The sequence below is a fragment of the Dendrobium catenatum genome, unplaced genomic scaffold (assembly GCF_001605985.2).
Source record: "Dendrobium catenatum unplaced genomic scaffold, ASM160598v2 fragScaff_scaffold_665, whole genome shotgun sequence".
Classification (NCBI taxonomy): domain Eukaryota; kingdom Viridiplantae; phylum Streptophyta; class Magnoliopsida; order Asparagales; family Orchidaceae; genus Dendrobium; species Dendrobium catenatum.
Genome location: NW_021319127.1, coordinates 2,250,107 through 2,275,387, shown reverse-complemented (window position 1 = coordinate 2,275,387; position 25,281 = coordinate 2,250,107). Strand labels below are relative to the sequence as shown.

Sequence of the window (25,281 nt, the reverse complement as noted above, 5' to 3'; positions counted from 1 at the left end):
CTACAACGGGACAATAACAGAGACTGAGTTATACAAGTAGTACAAGTAGGACAAACTTGCACAATTTTAGGATTTAAACTCTCCTGATGTGTGACATCATGGTATTTGTAGGATAAACTTACACAATTGTTTTAGATTAATTAGACAAAACAAATGCCACTTTAACATTATCGATGCCGGCAGTGTTAAATCAAGTTCAAGTGCACTAGCCTAAATTCAAAATAAATAAAAAATTATTTGAACTCAAATCAAGTTCAAGTTGAGCAAAAACTGCTAATTTTGAGCTAATTCAAAATAAATCTCTTAATTTTAATTTCTCCTAAATTCACACACACAAATACACGTGTATTTATATATATCGAGTTAATTTCAAATTTAATAAAATTATTTTCAAGTGATCCATCCACAAGTTGAGGCAAATTGACTATGATTTCAAGTTGATTAAAATTCAAACAATTATAGAGCAAGTTTTTCAGTTTATGACAAAATCATCAACCCTAATTATCTAAACCTAAATAAATCTGATTTTCATCATACCCCCCTGATCCACTTTTTTTACTGTTCTCTCCTATCCATAATATTCAACAAATAGCTTAAGCTTTATACTTGCAGTTGGCATGAATAATTGGAAATGTATATATATGTAAGTTTTAATCCAATTTGTGTCATTCACCAACTAAGTTCACTCAAAAATAAATGTGACATGGACATGTCATGTCCTGGTTTCGTTTATATGTCAACGTAACTCTCTCATTTCCATTTGTCATGCATGGAGCTCCCTCAACACCGCATGCATGTTTCTTTCACCAGATCCCCCTCCAACCCTAAAGGGCCACAAATTTTTGCTAGCAAAAACATAAACTTCCTAGATAATAGAAAATACAAAAAATATTCAAAACCAAACAAAATATGACAAAATAGACAAATTATAACTTTTATAAAATAAAAGACTTACAAATGACGCTTACAAATGTTTGACACAAATACAAATATAAAAGTACACCTAAAGTTGCTTTCTTGGATTGAGAAGAAGGATACAAGTGGAATGGTACATGCGGAGAGAAGGAGGCAAGAAGTCCAAGACGAAGATAGGAGAAGCTCGCAAGCTATCCCAAGAAGGAGAGGAAGAAATGGAACAAGCTCTCAAGCTTTTCCAAGAAAAACCTTCAGTTTTTCCATTCCAAAAATTGCATATTTTCCATCATTTTAACATCTCAAAACACCTATTTATAGAAGAAAAGGGCAGCCAAACAACCACCTAAAACACATTTAATGTCTTAATTAAAAGAAGGAACTAGAAGGCTAAAAGACATCAAATGAAAGGCCAAAAGACAGCAAACAGCTAGCAGGAATTCTGCACAGAAAAACAGGGAAGAAGCCACCGAAATCCTTCCCAAATAGCCACGGGAAACCAGCCAGCAAGGGACCCGAAAAGCCAGCATAGGAGGCAAAGCATCAGGGCACGGGAAACCAGCCAGCAAGGGACCCGAAGAGCCAGCACAGGAGACAAAGGGGCAAGGCACGGGAAACCAACCAGCAAGGGGGAAATCGAGAAGACAAATGGAGGAGAAGAGGCACAAGTGGGGAAACCAAAGGGTCTTTAGAGAGGGGAGTAAAGGAGGGGGAATGAATCTAGATTTGACAATAAATACACAAATTATGAGCTGAATTAAGTAGTGGGAAAGCATTTACGAGCTGAAACATAAGAAGAGGCTCATTAATGATCTGACTCGAGTAGAACTTACAAAAATTTCAACTCAACTTGTTTTGAACCCCTCCGCCCCCCTCCCTACATCAGATTGGTGTGCTGCAGTAGCCCTTCAGCATTTGCCAATTGAGATTCCATATCCTAGCTTAGGAGGAAAGGCATGGGATTTCCCCATTTCCATTTCAGTTTCTTTATTACTTATACCCCACTTGCATGAGTAATGCAGCCAATAGGGGCCAAATTTTTGAAACGAGCTTGTCAGCAGTTTAATTTAGGAGAAGAAGCATGTTTGCTAAAGTATTTCAGAAGAAGCAGATACGCCGGCATGAATGGCGCATTCATACAATGCGCCTAATGAATTGGCGCATTGTTTGAATGCGCCTAATAGATTGGCGCATTCATCAGATTACCTTGACTGCGCGATAGTATTCGGCGTATTCTACCTTTTTCCTGCTTCTATGCATTCAGTGCTTTTGCAGGCGAATTTTTGCCTCAAATTTGATGCATTTTCTTTTTTTTAAATTTTTCTAGGAATCAGCATTATTCTATGTTTTGATGTTTTGGTACGGTAAAGTAATAATTTTTGTAGCAATCGGGCTCATAGCAATTGTGTTAAAGATTTCTTATGTTTTTAAATCCAACTGAATCATATGGTTTCATCAACTTGTATTTAGTCTAAACAAATTGATTGAAATAAAACTTCATAGAATGCAAGAAACATTAATAACTCTTCTCAAGACAGTTTTCATTATAAATAGCCTAATTTTAGCAATAACATCTAAAGCATTACGCATGTGAAGTCCATCCTGAAGCATATTTATTAACACGACAAAAGGAAATAAGCAAGATCTTCGTTTCCCATGAATGAAGCATCAATGGGAAGAACTTGAAAAGATCAAATACCAGGAAAAGATTGTGGCTGCTATTGTTGAAATAGCGTACTCTGCATTTGGGCAATATTTTGCAAAGCCTTCTGGCTTCTTCAGAGCTGGGAAACAATTGATCCTTTCCACTAAAAAAATAACATGGTATCAAGCCACTGTTCTGAGACGCCAAAAACTTTTAACATTCAGTAGGTAAAAATGATGCATACTACACATATATAGCAGCTTACATTCTTCAGTACTCCAAGTAATAAGACCAAACATGCATGATGCATCACTCAAAAAATAAAATAAAATACCCCTTTCTATGCAAATACCATGAAAAATCTCTCTTTTGATATTAAGCAGGCGATTTGCTTCATAGAACACAAAATATCATCAAAACTTCAGAAAACTTTTTCTTAAATAATTAAAGTCTTAACCCTAATCCCACTTTTCATCAGGAGGTTGAAACCTGACCCCACTCCTACCTCTAATTTCTTTTTCCTCCTTTTATAGTAGCCACCACCACCATCCCATTTTAAGCAAAGGCATTCTGACAATAAGTGAAGATCATTTTATCTGCACAAGCCCTCCTCTCTGGTTCCAATCCTTGTGAACAACTAAGGAATGACTAATGAGCACAAACGACCTCCAGTAGACAAGAGTTCCCAATCAACAGATTTATGAGATAAATTGAGGAAAAAAACATTTTTCCAATAAAATCTTGCTATATTTGTAATAATGAGTTTACACTGTTATTTCAAAAAAGAAAAAAAGATGCTTCAGTTTTGTTAGGGTTGATGGATGTGAAAACTGTTGGATATTTGAGGTGCGAACTGTTGGATATTTGAGGTAAGTATAATAATAGTGTAGAGAAATGCTTGAGATGTAAGAAAATGTTGTGTTGATGGTTTGTTAATAACCCTTTGCATTTTTCTTCATAATAGAACCCTTTCATTAAATTTATCTAGCATCATATTTCTTTTACTTCTAAAAAAAATTTAAAATATTTACTTCTATTTTTTTTTATGCCTGGCCAAATTTTGTTTGTAGAACTGTTGACCTCTACATATGTTCCATGATCAATTGAGTGTGTTAAAAAAGAAGAATAATGGATATGTCGTTTATCAGAGCATAGGGGCACCTCGATCGCCATCAAAATGGCTCAAAACTTTATCTGATCGTGAAATAGATCGCACTGATGCGCTCAGGACACCGAATTTGCTGAGGAAGAGTCATTCATGCGCAACTCAATCAAAAATAACAACAAGCATGATTGTTGGCAAGAGCGATGCCAGTGAAAACTACCCAAATGATCTTCAATTGTCAAACGGATTGTACACATACGATCAGAGCATCAGATTTACCTAAAGGGGACCCCTCACAATTGAATTGAATGACGGCAGTTGAAATTGACGGCTTACAAACGTGACGATGCACGACATTTCCCAAACGTCACCCGATTGCAAAACAGACTTAGTCGTTGCTTCCGGAACGTCGAGAATACTTAGAATTGACAGTAATATTGTCAATATTATAGGACAAGCAAAATCAACATGAGTTTCGATGCTCGACGTTGCCCGAACATAATCCGTTCGCACAACGAACTTCAAAGTCGTGCCTAGAATGTTGAAAATACCAAGAAAAGACTTTAATATTGCATGGATCCTTGCATGATTGCAATGCAATTTGCACGAGTTTCGAGGCGATGTACGGAAATTGAGACACAAATTGAGGTGTGTGATCGACGAGACGTTCTACAAGAAATCAATCTCTTACCTATTAGAAATATTACTTTAATAAAATTTGATGATCCAACAAAAAAAATCAAATCAGATCAAATTAAAAATCTGCTCATCACCTTATCACTGTTAAATTCCTGCTGAACTTTTATCTAGCCGCCCAATCCTACATCCTATGGCTACATCAAAACAAAATAAAAAATTTAATCCCAGTGCCATAACTCACATCCCTATCCTCGCTGAATTATGCCCCCAAATCCTCTTATCCCTATCAAAATCGCTGCCTCAAGCCGCCTGCACATTCCCTATTGCCAGCCACCCACTCCCTGTCCATCAGATGGCAGCAAAAGAAAAAAATATTTAATTAACCTATTCTATATCATGCCCGCCTCTGTTCACACTTCAGTGCTCACAACCTGTTCCGTTCCTCGTGTCCAACAGCCCCCCTCATTTCATCTCCTCCTCTCCTACAACTCCATCCCACGCCACTACAGCCTGGTCTGCCATCCCAGCCCTCTCTAGTCTCTGCCGTGAAACTCCCTAGCAGACAAACCGAAGTCAGCTGCTCCCTCCGTCCCTCTGCTTGCACCCAGTAGCAGCCAAAGCTTTCTCCAGCCACTAAATAGCAAGCAGCTCCACAAGCAGCCATTCCTCCCTTCCCTTCTACTACTTAGCCATCAACTCCACTACATAGCAACCGACAACTAGCAGGAGCCCTGTCGTTCTCATACAAAGTTCCATACAGCAGCTCCTCTCCATTCTAGGCTGCTGCCTGCAGCCTTTCAAACCACAACAACTACAATCCTGCTTTACCAGAACTACTGCCATCTCCCTCAACCAACAACAACCATCTCCCATACACAAGAAACTCCCCACTTATTCTCCAAATCCTCTCCACACAACTCCCTTTCTCCTCACAATTGAACACAGCCACTCCACACTCCACACTCCACAACACAACAACAGCTTCCTCTCCAACAACCACGTTCACTTCCTTTTCTATAAACCACTACAAACTAGCCTCTTACACAAACTAGCCCACATTCCTCCCTTCTCTATTCAACCCAACCGTAAGCTACCACTTCCAAGTTCCAATCCACCAAAAGCTCACATCGAAACTTTGAAAGCCGGCTGTCTTCTCCTCTCTACCTGTACTAGTTGCTGTCCACAAATAGCAAACCAAACAACAGAAGCTGTAAGCTCCCTCACTACACTCCTCTTCACGTGAACATCTCTACAGCCCACTCCATACAGAAGCTGCTCCACCCTACAGCCCACTACCAACCATCACTTGCAGCCCATTCCTCCTCATCTGCATACCTCAACATCATCCCACTCCAAACAGACCACTAGCCCTCACAGCCCACTGTACTGGGCTGATTTTCCTGCTGTCCAGCACTTGTCTAGTGAACCACCCAGCCCTCCTATCCTCCTCACAGCTCCACCTACAACAGCCCATCAGCCCACTTAAATCAGCCCACTCAGCCATCTCCTCCATCAAACTCCACTTAAATAACCCAAACCATTGCACTAACACTTCACTACAACCTCCTCCAGCCACCTTGCTTCCAGGCTCCAGCAACCATCCAAACAATCCCCCCTCTTATGTTATTATTATTAGCAATATTAGCATCGGTAAAAAAAAAATAAAAGAAAGTTTTGGTGTGCACTTCCTTGACCATCGTGCCCTCAACATTGACACCGCCGTTGCCGCCAATTTTCGCTAAGGTATAGTGGCACCTAAAACTAAAAAATCTCCAAATCCTGCTTTCGACGCAGCGCGGCGAGCAACCAATGTGCCTTTTTCTTAGCGCGGTGGGAGGAAACTCGTTGTAGTGCTTGCGGCAAGGCGGGTGAGCCTCGTGCATGCTTTTCTTAACATGGCAAGGTAAAATCTAAGTACATGTGTATGAGCTTCTATGCCTGCTGAGAAAAACTGCGCTTTCAAACAGGTACCCCTGAAGACTTATGCACGCCTTTCTTAGTGTGGTGGGATTGAAGATTAGGACCGCAGTATCGCCCGACACTAATCATGCACGTCTTTCTTAATGTGGTAGGGAGGCTAAGACTCCCCAAAATTCTCCTAAACAAAGGAGACGTCGGGAGTGTCGAATTTTTCAGTGAACAATCGACCGAACTTAAACATAATGCAAGGAACATAACTTGAATAATAAATTGCAGGGAACAGAATCTAATTGGATGATCAAAATAAAATGCAATTAAAATGAAAATTGACAACATGAAATATTCTCTGATGCAAGTTGAACAACAAATAGAGAATCCAAGTAGTATAGAGCTATGCGTTGCTGAAGCACACCACCGAATCCGCAAAGTTCGAACAAGCAGAAAAAAGGTGCTCATAGGCCCTTCAGAAAAACTTATGCACCTTGCAAATGCTTGAAAGGCATATAAAATGCATACACAACACACATTGCAGCATGTAAAATGCATTATGCAAGCATAGCATGTAGAATGCACTATATCGTAGTAGCACTACACTGATATGCAAATATATCATACACTACATGAGAAAATCAAATCATCATGCAAATACAAGCAATGAAACTAAAAATAGGTTATATATATATATATATATATATATATATATATATTAATCTAAGAAGAAAGTGGGGTTGCCACTAATTATTCAAACCAATTGAGAGCAATAATGTATATTATACGAAGGGGTAAACACTTTTGTCTTCTTGAAATTCTTTGTCAATGTCTTAGCACGCATTTATAGACCTATTTTCTAATGACATTTATATACATGTAAGAATAAGTTATATTAATTGTTAATAATTATTTAATCATGCAAAAAAAGAAAAAAAAATTGTAAAGGCAAGTCGAACAACAACATACGAGTTGAAAGAGGCGAATGATCTACCTACTCGATTGACGAAGCACATTTAAGAAAAGAAAAATATTTACTGCTACAACAAGCAAACTCGAGTCATTACTTCCAATCCAACAAGAAGAATGTCGTCGAACGCTCCTGACTTCCGATCCAATAAGGTGTCACACCCCATTTTGACTCTCTTTTTAGTTAACCTGGAGTGCAATAGAGAAGAAGAATATGTAAACAAGACTATCCTACAATACTTCTATCAGGCTCAAGTAAGTAGGAAATAGTCTATCCAGACTATCCCGAAACATCAAGTTTTTTCAATTCTCAAATATAGTCAAGTTTTCATAACTAGAAGCATATTTAACACATCATATAAAATATAGAGCTTACTAACATCCAAAAAAAATTTACATATCCAAAATTTGGTCTGTGCAGCTTCTACTCTAACCTCTATATACACCTAAAACATATGCACAAAAAAGGCAGCCAATTGTTCTGTCTAATATCCCACTGTCTCCTTCCTCTTTCCTACAATACAACAAGTGTTGATGAGCTAGAGCTCAATAAAATACGCAAGCACTGTATAAAAAATAATAAACATGTTTGTAATTAATTGAAAACACATGAAAATTTTTATAATAGACATAAGATGTAAATAATAATAATTTATATTATATTTACTATTCAATACTTTTATACAAGTCATATGATGACTATAGGATTTTGCACACTCACAACTTTCTAATTCAAAGTTGGATATGCATTCCCAACTTTTAGAATTGAAATTGTTCTCTTATTCAAGGTTGGGTTTAAATTCCCAAGTTTTAGAATTTTGAGACTGTATGCTTATCTCGTCAGCTCTTTCGGCTTTACATGTGCGAGTCAATCCTCATATATGACATATCTCACCTTTTTAATATATTTTACATTTCATAACAATTATAATAAAAATATGCTATTGCAATAAATGTTTATTGAATTATTAACCAACTATAGAATGAAACTGGAATTAATGTCATCAAAATCATACAAAATGTGAGTTTACAATTATATAAAGTTTTTATTTTTATTTCATATACCATAGTTTGGGTATCTCATCTTACTAGGAATTAGTTCTCCTAGACTTTGTCTTTTTTTCCTTTTGTACACCACCTCCACCAAACCTCTCCTCATTCAACCCACTCCTTCCCTTAGCTCTCTTTCCGCTTCCTCTCCTTAGTTACCTACTGCCTTCAACCTTTTTCTCTCCCTTTCCGCAGCTAATTTCAGTCACCTAAATTCAGCAACTGGAGTGATTTCAGCCACATTAATTTCAGTAATTTCAGAAACTTCAACAAATACAACTTTCAGCAATTGCCGCAATTACAGCTATACTTTTCAGAAATTTCAACAATTACAGCACAACAACTTCTCCATAAATTTCCTCTCCCAGCAACCACAGCCCTACTCTTTATTGAAATGAGTAACATTTATTCTAGCAAATTCTAAAAAAAGCAAATTTTATAACTCTTGATTAATTTCTTAGCTGATTTCAACTTTTCTCCCCTTTTTCTTACTGATTGCAGCCAACAGGAATTGATTTCTGCAATCGGAATTCAACAAACTGCAGCAGCATTTCAGCAAATGGCAGCAATAATCCTTTCTTTTCCCTCCCAACCTTCCTCTCTTCTTCACTCCCTTTTATTTGCTCAGCTGAATTTAACTAACAGAAGGTTTCTTCACTAAATTCAGCAAACAACAAACAGATTTTACAATTTATAACACTTCACAGCCTACAGCAGCCTTAATGTTTTCTTTTCTTACCTTAATGTTTCCTCCTCTGAACTCTTCATCTACAATAATAGCCTACAGAAGTAGTTTTCCCCTCTTGCTAACGGCCTGCTGCTCCTTTGAATGCCAGAAGCCAAGTGACGGGGAAATGGGATGGAAAGGCTAATGCTTACTAGTGCTTTACTTAGATTATAAATTATTATAATATCCTAATGTTTTTCCCACTACTGACTTCCCAAATCAACTCCCAGCACTGGGTTTTAGCCATCAAGGAAATCAGCCATTACATGCAGGTGTAAGTGGGAACCAAATTCTGATACAGCAAACAGTAATATATAATTACTACTTGTTAATTACATTCAATTAAAAACTCAAGTTTAATTATTCTTATTAAATATATTAACAGGCTTGTAATTTAGATATACTTATATATATGTCAAAATACTCCAAATTACAAATGGGGTTTAATGAAAATACCTATAATGTTTTATAGGGAAATGATAAAATGGGGTAACTTTGGAAACTTGTTATGCCAAAAACATTAAGCTTACATTTTTAAAAATTTGGGTATTATATAGGGCACGTCGCCGACTATCCTAACTTTTGATCGAGCATGAAACATCGTCAAAGAAGGCGAAGAAGCTTTTAGCGAATAGTTCAAAACTCTACCTTATGGGAGGTGCAGCAGACGGAGTCGAATAGCAAGAACGAAATGAGGTACTCGACATTATGGGTGGTGCAGCTAACGAAGTCGAATAGCGCGCCTCTACAGATTTGAGGCGTACGCCTCACGAATTGGGTTCAAAGCATTCGCCTCAATGCGCTACGGGATGGAATTGCAATGAGGCGCGCTCTAATTGCGCAATTTTAAACAATGAGTTGATTATAATAGTTTATGGAATGTAGGAAGACAAGTTCTTGATTCTATTTTAGTAGGTGGAAATCTTGGGTTCAAAGTTGAAGTAAATAAATTAAAAGTGTTCTGAATTGAAGTGAATAAATAGGTCCTGAGTTGACAATGCAAGCTTGCAACCTCTTCATAAATTAGGTATCAAAACGATTATTATAATGCTTTTCCAAATAACGACCAACCATGAAATCAAGTTTTCCAGCATGAAAATAGCTGTTTCGAACATCTACAAGCAACTTCCCTTTCCTTCATTGTAGAATTTCTATTGAACGGGCACTGTTATTGAGAGGAGATATCTAGGGAATCACATGAGAATATATCCCAGCAGTCCAGACAACCATAGAGAGTTCTAAATTTTCTGTACCTGGCAAGTAATAGAGTCTGAGCTTTTACAGTGTGCAGCCGAGGATCCACATAAGAGGATGCAGATTTAAGCAATTGTAATTTCCATTGAAGTGATTCTTTTGGAAGAATTTCAGCAAGGAACTACACAATAAATGAATAAATTAAATCATAGCATGCATATATAATCACTGAAATAAATTAAAATGGGCTTAAATAATGATGAAAATTGAAATCAATTTATGGAAATTGACAGCCAAGCGTGCAAACTGAAAAAAAAAAATGATGTGTAGAACAATAAGAGTCAGATTCAACTTCAAATAACCTACTCTAGAAGCTTATGACAGCCTATTAAGAATAAAAGATTCACTTTTAGTATATAAACTTCATTTTATTGTGTAAACTTCTCAGTAAACGTAAATAGGTGAGCTTCAAGATAGCTGTGCAAGGGCGTCATCAGTGTTGGTGAGATGATTATGTAAAGCAAAAAGTAATAGGCACTGTACATGTAAAGCCTATACATTCTTTAGGAATCGAATCAACTCCATGATGAGTTTTTGGCACAGGAAAATACAGAAAGTGCATATGGGAAAATATATATACCATCTGCTAAGTATAACAAACTGAAAAACTTTCAGATGGGATACAAAAATCTTAAAAATTTCAAGAAATAACAGTAGATAAAAGAGCATGATCTGTAAAGCCAGAACAGATCATAAGGGGAGAGGATGCAATCTGAAGGAATTACTGTAACAGTATGCTTCAAAATCCACCAAGTATATAAGACTCTGAAAAAAAAATATTATTAGTGAGATGTATGAATTCATTAACCAATGCATTGATTTAAGGGAACTTGTCACACAAAGCAAGAGATAAGCAATACAACATATATCTTGTCAATGATCAAAGCAGAACACCAATAATAGAGGAAACTGACATTCAAACCGTACAACCTGAGAATTTAATAGCCGTGATCAAATTTCACAAAATATTCCTCCCAAAAATCACACAATGGATAATCAAAGAAAATAGGAATGCATTTACGAAAGTTTCATTGTTCACACTGCCAATATTTCTTACAAATTCAGTAGGATCAAACTTCCCTTACCACCTAAATATTCATGAACCGAAGTTTATAATTTTCATTTCTCACATGAATTTATATTAATTGATCATCTCCCTTCATAGCACCTTCGTCTTGTCTCGTGAGCAACATCACACCTCCATCCCGACATCGGGCCACTTTTCCGTCCGCTTGGAGCCCTAATTCTCCTACGTGTGTCAGCATCTATTGCGTGTGCTTTTAATTTGTACGAGTGGCTCCCTCTTGTGCAAGCTTCTGCATCACCTCGCACATGTGAGCTAGGAGAGCATCAGCACTACCTACATTGTGGATTGCCAAACCTATTGGTTGTCATCGAACCATCTACAACTATAGCACTGTTCTCTTCCTCACTCATCAACCATCACTCTTCTCACCAAATGGCTTTCACATTTCCTCATTCTAGAAGAGTAAAGCTCTTGTGCTTGCTTCTATTGGGCTGCACTAGCCAGCTTTCCCTCTCCTCACTACAAAATTCATCCTAGTCATCTCCCTCTTTGACAATTTCCTAGGGTTTTAGTGACACTACTACTCACTGCCACCTATTATGGTGAATGTTATCATCTCATAGTCACCGCCACCTATTCTAGTGAATGTTATCATCTCAAAGTCTACTCCTCATGTTGCTCAAGTTTTTTGTTCCCTTACAAATATGATTGGCAGGTTGTCGAGATTGGGGTAGCATCCATCTCCTTCCATCCAATTCCCATCAAGACTCGGATCAACCTCAAAATAAGAAAGCTTCTATTTTTCATGGTAATCATGTGATCATTTTCTCTGATGATAAGAGCTCTGAGCTTATCAAACCACTTTGTTTCCTATTATTGGAAAATTCTACTTGGGCCACCCAAACTTGGATGTTATTTGCAAATTCATATCAGATTTGGAGGTGGTGAAGTTCAATTGGACGCATTGATCATCGTTATATTATTATAAAGTTTTCATGAGAAGTAGATTGCGCCAACTCTCCTCTCGATGAATTTACTATGTCAATGGTTAGCTAATGTATATGCTAAAGTGATCCCCAATTTTAGCAGTTTTGAGGAATCACCTATCAGACATATTTGGATGGTTGTTTATTATGCTCCATTTTGACCATTTCTAGTCAACTTTAAGTCATAACAAAAGCGGATAATCTACTCATGCATATTGAACGAGTAAAAAGTAGTTTGACTCAATCGTGAAAAAATTGACTATTCATAACAAGAGAGAATGCACATCTCCTTTGGATTATTTTAAAATATTTTTGATGACTTAGAGCCTACACATGTTATGAAGCATTGTCAGATATAGGTTTTGTGTTTGATAAATATGTGGCAAGATTTTAACGAGTTAGATTGTTACATTAGGAGGTTATCGATGGACCACAAACATCATACAAAGGAGATAATTGATAGATATTGGTAGATCACAATCGAATAGCACCTCCCCGTGATTTTAGTGAGTTTATCACGACATGCTCTGGTGATGCCAGAGCATATGTCATATGAACGGTTGCAACTCTCATTGTAGAGTATGGGGTGATTTACATAATAGAGGACACAGAGAAATGAGCTCAAAGGTGTTATACATATACATGTCGTCATCGGAGTTAGTGTCATGGGCAGATAAATGGTAGTGCTTTTTTTTGTAGTGCTAAATTAATGGTAAGGGACAGGGGATGCGTAAGGTTTCCCTGTATGAGCTTTAAAGCAAGATAATAAGTGTGAAACATGGATAGAGGGAATGCAGGGCACATGCACAGGAGAAGGGTGCGACAAGAGCAAGATGCACTGTTGATGAGGATGAAGCAAAAGATAGGGTTGAGATGAACGCGTGGGCGAGCACATGAGAGAGAGAGAGAGAGAGAGAGAGAGAGGGGTGAGCAAGGGATATAGCAGGTATGAATTTGTTTAGCTAGTAGACATGTGCAGGATATGGGGTTTCGACAGTTGCAAGGAAAGAAAAAAAAAAGTTAAGGGAAACAATTTGTGTGATTTGCGGGATAATGTATTTGGATGCAAGAATCTCATGCCGAATGATTTATTGGGGCTGCAATTTATTCCATCTTTCTTTCTTTTTTCAAAAGTAAACACACCTCAACCATCACTCAATAGGAACGAATAGGAAATAAGGTTTATAAAACAAATCTCAAACATTTACCATAAGGCTAATAATGATTATCTGATGGGCGATTACAATAACCTTCAATGAATTAAAAAAAAAAACATGAAGAACAAAAAACGCATAATACATTTTAAAGGACTAAGAAGATATAAAATGTTAATATTCTATATAATATTTGCACTCACAAAAAGTGAAGGAAGCATCTTATTGAGGTTCTCAAAAAATCCACTGAAAACTTGTGTAATAGAAATTTGATCCACCGCAAAAGTTGAAGACATTCTCAGGTTCTCACCTAAATAAAAAGAAAGATAAATAGAACTTATATATTTAACAGCATATAAAGAATCATTTGCCCGTTAACATTAAATGAAATGTTAATCATCATTATCATTTGTCCTATTGCCATCTACTTTGGGTGGGTTTTGTGAATCATAGTTCTCCATTCATACCAATTGAGTGCTACAAAAGAGGTTAACTCTATTGTGCAAATCTTTATGCACAAATCTAGCCATGTCATCTTTGATCAATCACTTTTTCATTCATAATATTTTCACATTAATTTTATTTTCTTAGTCTATTGATGCATCTTCCACCCACTTTTATAAATAGCTATTGGCCTACACATGTATGTCATGAGGCAATACAAATTAGCCTCGGTCAAAATTGATATTAATGACAAACGTTGAACATAACATCACGCAAAATCACTCTATCATGAAATGGACTACGACAATGTGTCCAAGAGCGTTGAGTTTATTAGGAAAATCACTTGCGCTCAATTCGAACATGATGTTGCAAGAGTAATGTTCGAAACATCTTGACAGTAATCGACGTCGTTCAAACATCTCCTTTTAGCTAAATGCACGTCATCAACACAAAAGGGAACGTCAAACTTACTTGAAAAAGGGCATATATTAGCATACCTACTTCACAAAAGTGAGATGCAATTGCAAATTTACTTGCACCCAAGACAATGACACATAATTTGAGACACACAAATGAAGAAAGTTGTGGAGAGAATCAACATGCAAAAAAGAAGGAAATTTTATATTTTATCCTAAAATTAAAATTGCTATTATTATTAAATTATATATATATAATTAATGTAATTATAATGAATAATAATAATTTCTGTTAATTGTATTATAAACAATAAACAAAATCAAAATCCAATTAAAATTTAAAATTTTCTAATCCCTTGGCTCAATCTTGCAAAATCCACTAACATCACACCCCTCGCCGCATGATAATCACGTCTTCATTCATTTTTTTCAAAAAAATAAAAAGTTAAATCAAAACTCTCGGACCTTTCGTATCTCACAAACTCCCTCTTATCCCAAGACCAAACCTTGCATACTTCATCTCCCCTGCGATATGCTCAAAAAGCCACTCACACACCTCATCTCCTCTCAAAACCATCATAACCCTCCTTGCCTCAGCAACTTAATGGCCCCTATTGTGCTAAACTCCCAGTCCTTCTATCTCAGTCTCCATCTTGTGTCTCCACAGCCCACAAGTCAAGAGCTCCTTTGTCCTAAACTCCATCTTTCTCGATGCCAACCAAAATCCTCAACCCGAGCATCTAGTGTATTGCCCTCTAAATTTCCCAAATTGCAACTCTCAGATTCTCTAATCCTGCTCTCCCTCATGCTTCTGATTTCATAAGCAACAGTAAAACCCACACAATCCTTCTTCGTATAAACATCTCTTCATCCGTTATTCTGCTCGCAACCCCTCAAGCACCCTAGTTCCACTCCTCCCATCCTAACTAGCTATCGAACCTCCATCTAGAACCTCTCAACTAACATTAATAGAAAATTCTCTCTCATGGCTAAGATGGACAATTAACCATAAGAGCTTGCACCTATGAAAAACCTAAAACCATGTTTTAAAGTACTCAGTAAAATTAGGATGAAATTTCTATATTGTGTCTTATATACAATACAATGTCTTCTGAAAAATTGATCTAGAACATAACTCTCTCAGAAGAGCTAGGCTTGAATTTATGGAGCCCATAATTATTTGACTAATTAAACATAGACTTAACTGAGATGCATGGAATAAAGTGGTGAATAAACATGAGGCCAGCTTTGTTTGGTTGCTAGTAAAGCTAGGGAACGAATGAAAAAAAAAAAAAAAACATTAATGGATCAACAAATGTTGTTGAGTCATGATCTACACACAAGCTCCCTACCTTCATCTTCTTTTTATAATTTCTTCAAGCATTCAAACACATCAACTAGGATTGTGCAGAATCATCTCAACCAAAATTAGCATGCAGGACATTTTATTAACTAGCCTTCAAAATATTCATTATTAAATTGAAGTAGAAGTCCAAGTTAAATTAAAAAATCATTCGGATGAATCAGATGATTCAGATATAATTGTAAATTTTCATCCACTAGCATATCAAAATTGAAAGTCAATCTTAAGGTACATGTTTGCCACAAACCTGTTAGCAAATCAAGGAAGTATGGGATGCCAATGTGCATTGGTTCAGGAATAACATCCAAGAAGCTTGAGAGATATTGTATATTAGATTTCGAGAAACATGTTGCTGTAAAATGAAACCAAACAAAAAGATGGAAGTTAATGCCAATATAACATCATATCGAAAGTAAATAGAGAACTTTATGTAAGACCTGAATTAGCTAGAATTAATACAAAATCAATGTTAGGGTTGCGAGCCGCCACGGCAAGAGCAATGCATGCACCAAGAGATTCACCAACAAGATATACAGGCATGTTTGGCAAGCAGTGACTTCCTGATTTGATTGTGCTTTCAACGTATTCCACGAGCCCTGATCATAAACAAATAATCATATAAGCAGAAGTCAAACATTAAATAACTACTACAAGAAAACTATACCTAAATCTCTAAAGCAATTAGCAAATGAAATTTTGTATGATTTCTCCCAACCAGCATTTTAGCTCATATACAACACGTATCAAATAAAATATGCACGACTTGCAGGAAAGATGCAGGTTCAGGCACTGCCAAGCTATTTAATTTGTCGGTATAAAAGAGGAACCAAAGTTTAGCTGTCTGTAATGGCTACATAAATAACTTATGGAGGAATAAAATGAAAAAAAAAAAAAAAGATTTTCTATTCCATCCATTGTGCATTAGTTTTGTTTATATCCTCCTTTCTAGAAACACTGAATGGTAGCCAGCTACATTTTCAACCATAGGTTAAACTCCAATCGCCTATGTACACTCTCTCAAACCAGAGAATTATAAAAACATATGCAGACATAATCCACAGATAAAATCAAACAGACCCACAAATATAGAAATAATTTTTAGAACTTAAAAGCATCAAGTATTTTGGACAAAAACTTAAGGTTCTTCTAGTCAAAAAGAGCAGCAACTAAATAAATTCGATGAGATGACAAGTTGACAACCCAATTCCGATTTCATTAGGGCATTTAAATGTCTTAAAAATATTAAAGGCCACAGAGTCCTTTTTTTGACCATTTGATTGAGAGACTTGATTTTTGGTAAAAATATCAAAATATCCCCTCTAGAAATTTTAAATAGACCATATTTCTACAAATTCAGGAAAAAAAATTGGAGAATATTCTAGGACATAAAGAATTCCTCTTCCTGCTACTGGAAAACAAGAGTTGTCACCACCATTACACATCATCCATCAACCAATGTTAATGCTCGTCGAGAATGATATTTTTTTAAGGAGAGATTATAACACCTATTGCAACACTGTTCTGAATTGGTCTAGACCTGATATGGTATGTTTGGTATGTTTGAAATTTTCTGCACTTTCATTCTTCATGTGTATGTGAATATTTTGTTTGTGTGTGAATGCATGAATTTATTTTGTAGCGTGTCACAAGGGTCTATGTGTGTAAAATCAAAATTCTAAAATTTTTCTTTGAAAATATTGTAGCGCTATGGCATTGAACTCTCTATCTTTCATATGACTTCACGCATCAGCACACATGCATTTTGGGGATTTCAACTGTTTTCGCTCAAGTTGCTCCCAAGAGGTCTTTCTTGGATAATTTTAACGTCTCAATAACAAACACATGATCTATTTCATGATCAGATATTGTTCAAAAAAGTTTGTGCCAGGGCACAGGCGCTCATAGTTTGTCGTTTTCATCGACCGTCTAAGCTACGTACAAAAGTAGTCTCTTTGGTAATTTTGATGTTCTGAATGCGACGATGATTTTAATGTTTGCGATCAGATATATTTTGAGCAATTTCGCACAATTTCGGAGTGTGCCAACTTCGCTAGTACAACGCCTCGTCGTTTGATCGTGGATTTAGTAGGGATTACATGCCTCGATCATTGGATATATTTTGAAGGTCAATGTTAGGCCGGTTCAGGGAGAACCGGCTCAACCGGCCAAGTGGCAGGCATGACATGTCTACATGAGGCGGAAGTTTTCCTCCTTCCTCTCCTAATCCCGCCTAGTGGGTGGGCCCCACTGCTCAAAAATAGTTTTGAATTCAAATGGAGGGGGCGGCAGGGGCATTTTGGGCTTTTTATCTATTTTTATTAATTGTTTGCTTTGAGTATGAGAGGGAGATTAGGGTGAAGGGACTTTTGGGAATTATTGAGATTATTTCTCTCTTGTTGTTCTTTGGGGTGCTAGGGCTCTAGATTTGAGATCTAGAGATTGGGAGAGTGGGATCCTCCTCTCGAATAGAGGATCTTTGTATCTTTACTATTTTTCTTTCATCTACTAGTAAAATCCAAGTTGTTTCTCCACTATTCTCTCAGATTTGCTGTTTTTCCACTGTTTTTGCTGTCATTTTCTGCTGTGGACAGCATGTTTCATTGAGAATTGCTTCAAAAGTGGTTAGAAAATACTTGAAATCAAGTATTTCCTATCAAATTGGTATCATAGCAAGTCTTGGGACCAATCGTGGGCTGTTTTTGACCAATTTCAGCGGCTGAAATTGTACCGGCGAATGAGAAAATTGCTGAAATTTTTTTTTTTTCAGATCTTGAGATCTTCTCATAAATTACAAGCCGTAGGAGATGGCGGCTAAGAAGGTGGATGCTTTGTAAGAGACGATTGAAGGAGAGATGAATCAAATCAAGGAGATCGTAGAGGAAAGAATGTCTTCCATGGAAGGGCAAGTGGTCGATCTACGGGATATGATGAAGAAGATGTTGGAGTTTCAAACTCAATCGGTGGCGTCTGATGCAAAAGGACCTGCAGCGAAAAACACCAACTCTGAAATCCATCGGGAGGAAGAGGAAGTGGAAAATCGTGGAAGGGAGCCGGGGAAGGCCTCATTTGGAGCCTTTCCAAAGGGAGGAGAGAGGAGGAAGATATGGGGAAAGGCAAGGCTATGGAGGCGTGGAACCAAAAGGTGCTGGTTGGGAGCATCGGGGGTTTATCATGGACGCTGGGAAGCTGTTTCTGAAGACCGAAGAGGAGATCTTGAAGGGGGATTGGGGGCATGGTAGAGCAAGGGAAGATCGGGACACATGGGGGGGTCAGGCAGACGGGAGAGGGGAAATTATGGAGGATTAAGGGGAAACGGCGGAGATCGGAAGGTGAGGAAATTAAAAATGCCCATTTTTGAAGGGGAGGACGCCTATGGGTGGATTTACAAGGTGGAGAGGTACTTCGCCGTTAACGGCTTAACAGAGGAGGAGAAACTATCGGCAACGGGCTTATGTCTGGAAGGGATGGCACTCTCCTGGTACCAGTGGAGAGATCAGAGGAGACCTATCCGGAGCTAGGAAGAATTCAAGGACAGTTTGATAGAGCGTTTCCAAACCGACCGGGGAGGAGACTTCTACGAGCAGTTCTTTGCCCTAGTGCAGGAGGGGTCTGTGGCTGACTACCGAGAGAGATTTGAGCATCTGGCCAAGGATAGAGCGCTTGTCCGATATGGTGCTGGAGGGGAACTTTATAAAGGGGTTAAAGGCAGAGGTTAGAGCAACAGTGAAGGTCCTGATGCCCAAGGATCTGGGGGAGGCCATGAAGCTTGCACAATTGGTCGAAAATCAAAAGAATATGGAGAAGGGAGCTAGAAGCAGCAGCTCAAGAGAGACTTACAGGTGAACAACTACCCACCTAGCCCCCAAGAGAGTATCCACAGGAGGAATGAAAGAAGTTCCGAAGGAAAAAAAGCAACAGGACGAGGAAATGGGAGGCAGTTCAAGAAGCTTACTGAGAAGGAAATGCAAGAGAAGAGGACAAAAGGACTGTGTTTCCGATGTGACGAAAAATACGTGCCAGGGCATAAGCGCAAGGATCGAACTCTTCAAATTCTCCTCGTTTGTGAAGACGAGGAAGACAAAGAAGGAGGGGGAGCGGTTTTGAGGTGGAGGAGGAAAAGATGCATCTGGATGTGGCAGAAGTCTCTCTCAACTTCGTAGTGGGATTCACTCCGAGTCACACTATGAAGGTGAAAGGAGAGATAGCTGACCGTGAAGTTGTGGCGTTGATTGATAGTGGGGCAACCCACAATTTCATTTCCACCTAGATTGTGAAGCTGCTAGGGATGGAGTTAGTAGATACAGGAGACTATGGGGTGATGATGGGCATGAGGAAGGTAGAAATGGGAAGAGGAGTCTGTAGAGGGGTGGTGCTGAAGATATAAGGTATCCAACTAAAAGAAGACTTCCTTCCCCTAGAATTGGGAAATACGGATGTCATCCTAGGGATGAAGTGGTTGCAGACCTTGGGAGAAACCAAGATCAACTGAGGCACTCTGAGGATGGAGTTAGTGAAGGGAGGAAGGAAGAGGGTGATTCAAGGTGATGCGGGGCTGACCAAGGCAGGGGTTTCTCTCAAATCCCTAATCAAGACAATTAGGAGGAGGGGGAAGGCTATTTGGTGGAATTACATAGATTGGAGGGAGGGAGTTTGGAGGAAGGGGGAGACATGCCCCTCTCTGTACAGCCTTTGATCCAAGAATTCTATGAGGTTTTTCAACCACCTCTAGGGTTTCCACCACCTAGAGAGCAGGAGCATGCCATCACTTTAAGGGATGGAGTGTCACCTGTCAGTGTACGACCTTACCGTTACCCTCAGTTTCAAAAAGACGAAATAGAAAATTTGATCAGAGAAATGCTGGAAGCATGGATCATCAGGCCCAGCACTAGCCCTTTCTCTAGTCCTGTTCTATTGGTAAAGAAGAAGGAGGTTAGCTGGCGGTTCTGTGTAGACTACCGCGCACTCAACAAGGAAATTGTACCTGATAAGTTTCTCATACCAGTGATTGATGAACTGTTGGATGAATTGAGTGGAACAGTGATTTTCAGCAAGATTGACCTGAACTCAAGATATCATCAGATTCGAATGAAAAAAGAAGATGTGCCCAAGATCGCTTTTAGAACTCATGAGGGCCACTAGGAGTTCCTAGTAATGCCCTTTGGCCTTACCAATGCCCCAGCCACTTTCCAGGCACTCATGAACATAGTCTTCAAACCATACCTCAGTCGATTCGTTTTGGTGTTCTTTGATGATATCCTAGTGTATAGCAAGATAGAGGAGGAGCATGGGGGGCATTTGAAGCAAGTGTTAGAGATTCTTCAGGAGCACCAGTTGAGGGCTAATCTGAAGAAGTGCTGCTTCGCACAAGCCAGTGTGGAGTACTTGGGGCACGTGGTATCTAAAGAAGGGGTAGCCGCAGATCAGTCCAAAATTAAAGCCATGTTAATGTGGCCACTGCCTAAAAATCTGAAAGCATTGAGGGGCTTCCTAGGGCTGACAGGATACTACAGAAGGTTCGTGAAGGGCTACAGTACCATAGTATGGCCACTCACTGAGCAGTTGAAGAAAGACGGATTTCTATGGGGGGAGGCCGCCACGGTAGCATTTGAGAAGTTAAAGAAAGCCATGACCACAGTGTCGGTCTTAGCTCTACTAGATTTTACTCAGGTTTTCGTAGTTGAGACAGATGCATCGGGGTATGGTTTAGGAGCAGTGTTGATGCAGAATCATAAGCTCATTGCTTACTTCAGTCAGGTGCTGACGGCAAGAGCCCGACTGAAATCGGTCAATGAGAGGGAATTGATGGCAATTGTGTTGGCCATCCAAAAGTGACACCCCTACTTACTCAGAAGACATTTCATAGTCAGAACAGACCAACGGAGCTTGAAATACTTACTGGAACAACGAATGGTGACAGAAGAGCATCAGAGGTGGCTATCGAAATTGTTGGGGTATGATTTTGAGATCCAGTACAGGTCAGGGGTAGAGAACAAAGCGGCAGATGCCCTGTCCCGATGCATGGAGGAGCTGCAGTCAGTGGTTGTATCGGTCCCAATGATGCTAGATTGGGAGGCCATCAGGGAGGAGAGTGCTGGGAATGAAGAACTAGACAGGATCAGAACGAATTTATTGAAGGGAGAGGGCAACCATCTAGGGTACTCATTAGAGGGCAATATATTGTTGTACCAGGGGAGATTTGTGTTACCCAGAACATCAATTCACATTCCACAGTTGCTCCAGGAGTTCCATGGGACCGCAGTGTGAGGACATCCTGGAGTGCTGAAGACCTATAGGAGACTGGCGGCAGAACTATACTGGAAAGGAATGCACAAGGATGTGGAAGAGATGGTGTCCAGATGCGACGTCTGCCAAAAGAATAAGTACCTAGCTAAGTCACCCGGAGGGTTACTGCAGTCCTTGGCTTTACCAGGTCGAGTATGGGAGGAGATATCTATGGACTTCATTGATGGGCTTCCCCGTTCTGAGGGATTCACTGTGATACTGGTGGTAGTTGATAGATTGAGCAAATACGCTCATTTCATTCCTCTACGCCCTCCCTACACTGCGGTAACAGTAGTGTCAGCCTTCATCAAGGAGATAGTCAGATTGCACGGGATACCAGAAGCAATAGCATCCAACAGGGATAAAGTATTAATCAACCATTTCTGTAGAGAGTTGTTCAGATTGCAGGGGACAGTGCTGAAAAGGAGTACCGCTTATCACCCACAGACGAATGGCCAAACAGAAGTAGTCAACCGGAGCTTGGAGACTTATCTGAGATACTTTGCGTCGGAGACACCTAAGTTATGGGCCAAATGACTATCATGGGCCGAGTATTGGTACAACACATCTTTTCATTCTGCTTCTCAAATTACCCCGTTCAAGGTGTTGTACGGAAGGGATCCACCCCACTTGGTGCACTTTGGGAGCAGCAGTACTCCAGTTTCCTCAGTAGATGAGTACTTAGAGGAGAGGGATAAGATATTGGAAGAATTGAAAAGACAGCTGTTGCGAGCTCAACAGATTATGAAGAAACAGACTGATGGGCATCGGAGGGAAATCCAGTTTGAAGTGGGCGAGAGGGTATTCTTGAAGCTCCGACCATATCGACATAGGAGGAATGAGAAACTTAATCCACGGTACTTCGGTCCTTATGAAGTACTGGAGAAGATTGGAGCCGTGACATATCGTTTGAAGCTACCACCGATGGCGACGATCCATCCTGTTTTCCATATATCTTAGCTGAGGAGAGCCATTGGAGATTACGCTACCAGTTCGGAGTTACCAGGGACACTAACTGATGAGATGGAGATGTTATTGGAATCGTTGGAGCTTATGAAGGTTCGCCAGAAAGCAGATGGAGATACAGAAGTCCTGATCAAATGGAAGAACCTCCCTGACTACGAAGCCACGTGGGAGCCATACGAGCGAATGACAAGACATTTTCCTGATTTCCACCTTAAGGACAAGGTGGTTCTTTGGGAGGGCGGTATTGTTAGGCCGATTCAGAGAGAACTGGCTCAGCCGGCCAAGTGGTCGGCCCGACATGTCTACAAGAGGCGGAAGTTTTCCACCTCCCTCTCCTAATCCCGCCCAGTGGGCGGGCCCCACTACTCAAAAATAGTTTTAAATTCAAATGGAGGGGGCGGCAGGGGCATTTTGGGCTTTTTATGTATTTTTATTAATTGTTTGCTTTAAGTATGAGAGGGAGATTAGGGTGAAGGGACTTTTGGGAATTATTGAGATTATTTCTCTCTTGTTGTTCTTTGGGGTGCTAGGGCTCTAGATCTGAGATCTAGAGATTGGGAGAGTGAGATCCTCCTCTCGAATAGAGGATCTTTGTATCTTTACTGTTTTTCTTTTATCTACTAGTAAAATGCAAGTTGTTTCTCCACTATTCTCTCAGATTTGCTGTTTTTTCCACTGTTTTTGCTGTCATTTTATGCTGTGGACAGCAGGTTTCATTGAGAATTGCTTCAAAAGTGGTTAGGAAATACTTGAACCTATCAGTCAACAATGGCATCTTACCAATATTGGGATATATGTATTCAAGAAAGCAAGATGAGCTAACTATAGCATCCTTGGCAATTGAGACACTTGGCTTACCCAAGGGTTCTTTCCAGCATGCAAAAAAACATTTCAAAAACACCTTTTATAAAATCCATTCATCATAGTCAAATACTCTAACTGCTACCAAAGCAAATACATTTCTCGATTCTTATAAATAGAATTTCTTAATTAGTCAAGAGAAGAACAATCACCCTTAAATGGAGTTCGATCCATAACCGGAATGTGAAGACACCAGACATTGAATATCCTGAGGAAAAAAAAAACAAAAAGTAATAAAAAGTCAGCTAGTACATAATTGATCATTTGAGCCAAATCATAGTACTTCCGAAAATCGCTCTCAAATTTCACATACTTCCCCAGTCTCTGATGGTGTCGAACGAGCCCCATTCCAACTCCATCAATCCCTGCAATTTACCCGACATTGAAATGACCATAAGATTCATAAAAGAAACTCCCTTTTTTTTTTACTAATAATACCTAGTCCAACGAGATAAGATATAGATAGAACCAGGAAGGTAAAAAAGCGAGGGCAAGTTGGTATGGCGGGGACCACTGCAGTCGAGAGGCGTAATCCACCGCGGCGGACCGCCGTCGTGCCGGACAAGCTCCCTCGACTGTTCGATGAAGTCCGACAGCCCGCGCGGCTCTACCACTGTCTCATCGAAAACCTTTCCGTCCTGCTGCAGGGTAGGTGGCGGCAACGGCTTCCCTCCCTCCGTAAGCTTCGTTCGGGTCTTCAGCTCACTCGAGATGCCGAAGGCAGCTGGCTCCGTTCCAGATGCGAGAGCCATTGAAGTCGGCAGTCTCCGAGAGGATGGCTTGGGCTTAGGAACCGACGCCACTGAGGAGGGGAGAGATGCAAAGACGGAGGCGGCCATTGGCGCTTGGAGGCGTGGACAGATCACTCTGTCCTCTCCTCTCTTGGAAAAATGAGTGCCAAGTACTTATTTACTAATATAATTTTTGAAAAATATTTCTTAATATTGTACTTTAGGATGGCCCCACCACAAAATTTTAATTGATAGAGGTCCACAAATTAAAATTTTTTTTAGCTTCCCAAAAAATCCGCAACAACTCCCTCACATAAATGATTTGAAAATTTAGAGAATAAATTTCATAATACAACTCATTATTAAATATATTTAAAATTTATTTTTTAATTGAAATTATCATTGATATATTATTGAAAATTAATCTCAATTCAACTTTAAAAATTAAAATTAGAATCATTTCAACTCTATTTCAACAAATTTAAAGTCAACTTATCATGATTTGACTGAGACGAGACATGTCAGCTTATCATAACTTCGATATTGCCATTCTATTTATAAGGCCTATAATACATGTATGTCATTTAGAATCCATTTTTAATGGACATATTTTTTTATAAAAGCAGTTGTAAAACTTCTACCTGAAAAAAATAGCTTTTTCAAAAGCTACTGTATAAAGTAACTTCTTAATAGAAAATTTTATTGCAAACGATGAAAAAATAATGACCAAATAAAAAATTAATTACAATTTGAAGGAAAAAAGAAAACAATAAAAAATTATTATAAATATATATTGAATAAATATAAAATTATTATAAATTAATGCATTACAAATTCTTTAT

General features: G+C 38.9%; 1 protein-coding gene across 4 annotated transcripts in view; it reads right to left on the bottom strand.

The window, feature by feature from the left end:
- The window catches only part of LOC110092129 (acyltransferase-like protein At3g26840, chloroplastic), a 49,482-nt gene extending 24,878 nt beyond the window's left edge, over positions 1-24,604 (bottom strand). For 3 of the 4 annotated variants that reach the window (XR_003701060.1, XR_003701059.1, XM_020816524.2), the window contains exons 1-8: positions 24,178-24,604; positions 24,022-24,073; positions 23,861-23,916; positions 16,037-16,195; positions 15,847-15,951; positions 13,580-13,686; positions 10,209-10,330; positions 2,612-2,720 (exon numbers count right to left, since the gene is read on the bottom strand). Coding sequence is in view for 2 of the 4 variants with exons in the window: in XM_020816524.2 (XP_020672183.2) it covers positions 2,612-2,720; positions 10,209-10,330; positions 13,580-13,686; positions 15,847-15,951; positions 16,037-16,195; positions 23,861-23,916; positions 24,022-24,073; positions 24,178-24,547 (1,080 nt within the window). In the remaining 2 variants the exon portion in view is untranslated. Of the gene's footprint in view, positions 1-2,611; positions 2,721-7,276; positions 7,368-10,208; positions 10,331-13,579; positions 13,687-15,846; positions 15,952-16,036; positions 16,196-23,860; positions 23,917-24,021; positions 24,074-24,177 lie in introns of all 4 variants that reach the window. The other variant, XM_028695663.1, reaches the window with a different exon arrangement.
- Between the last annotated feature and the right edge of the window lie 677 nt (positions 24,605-25,281).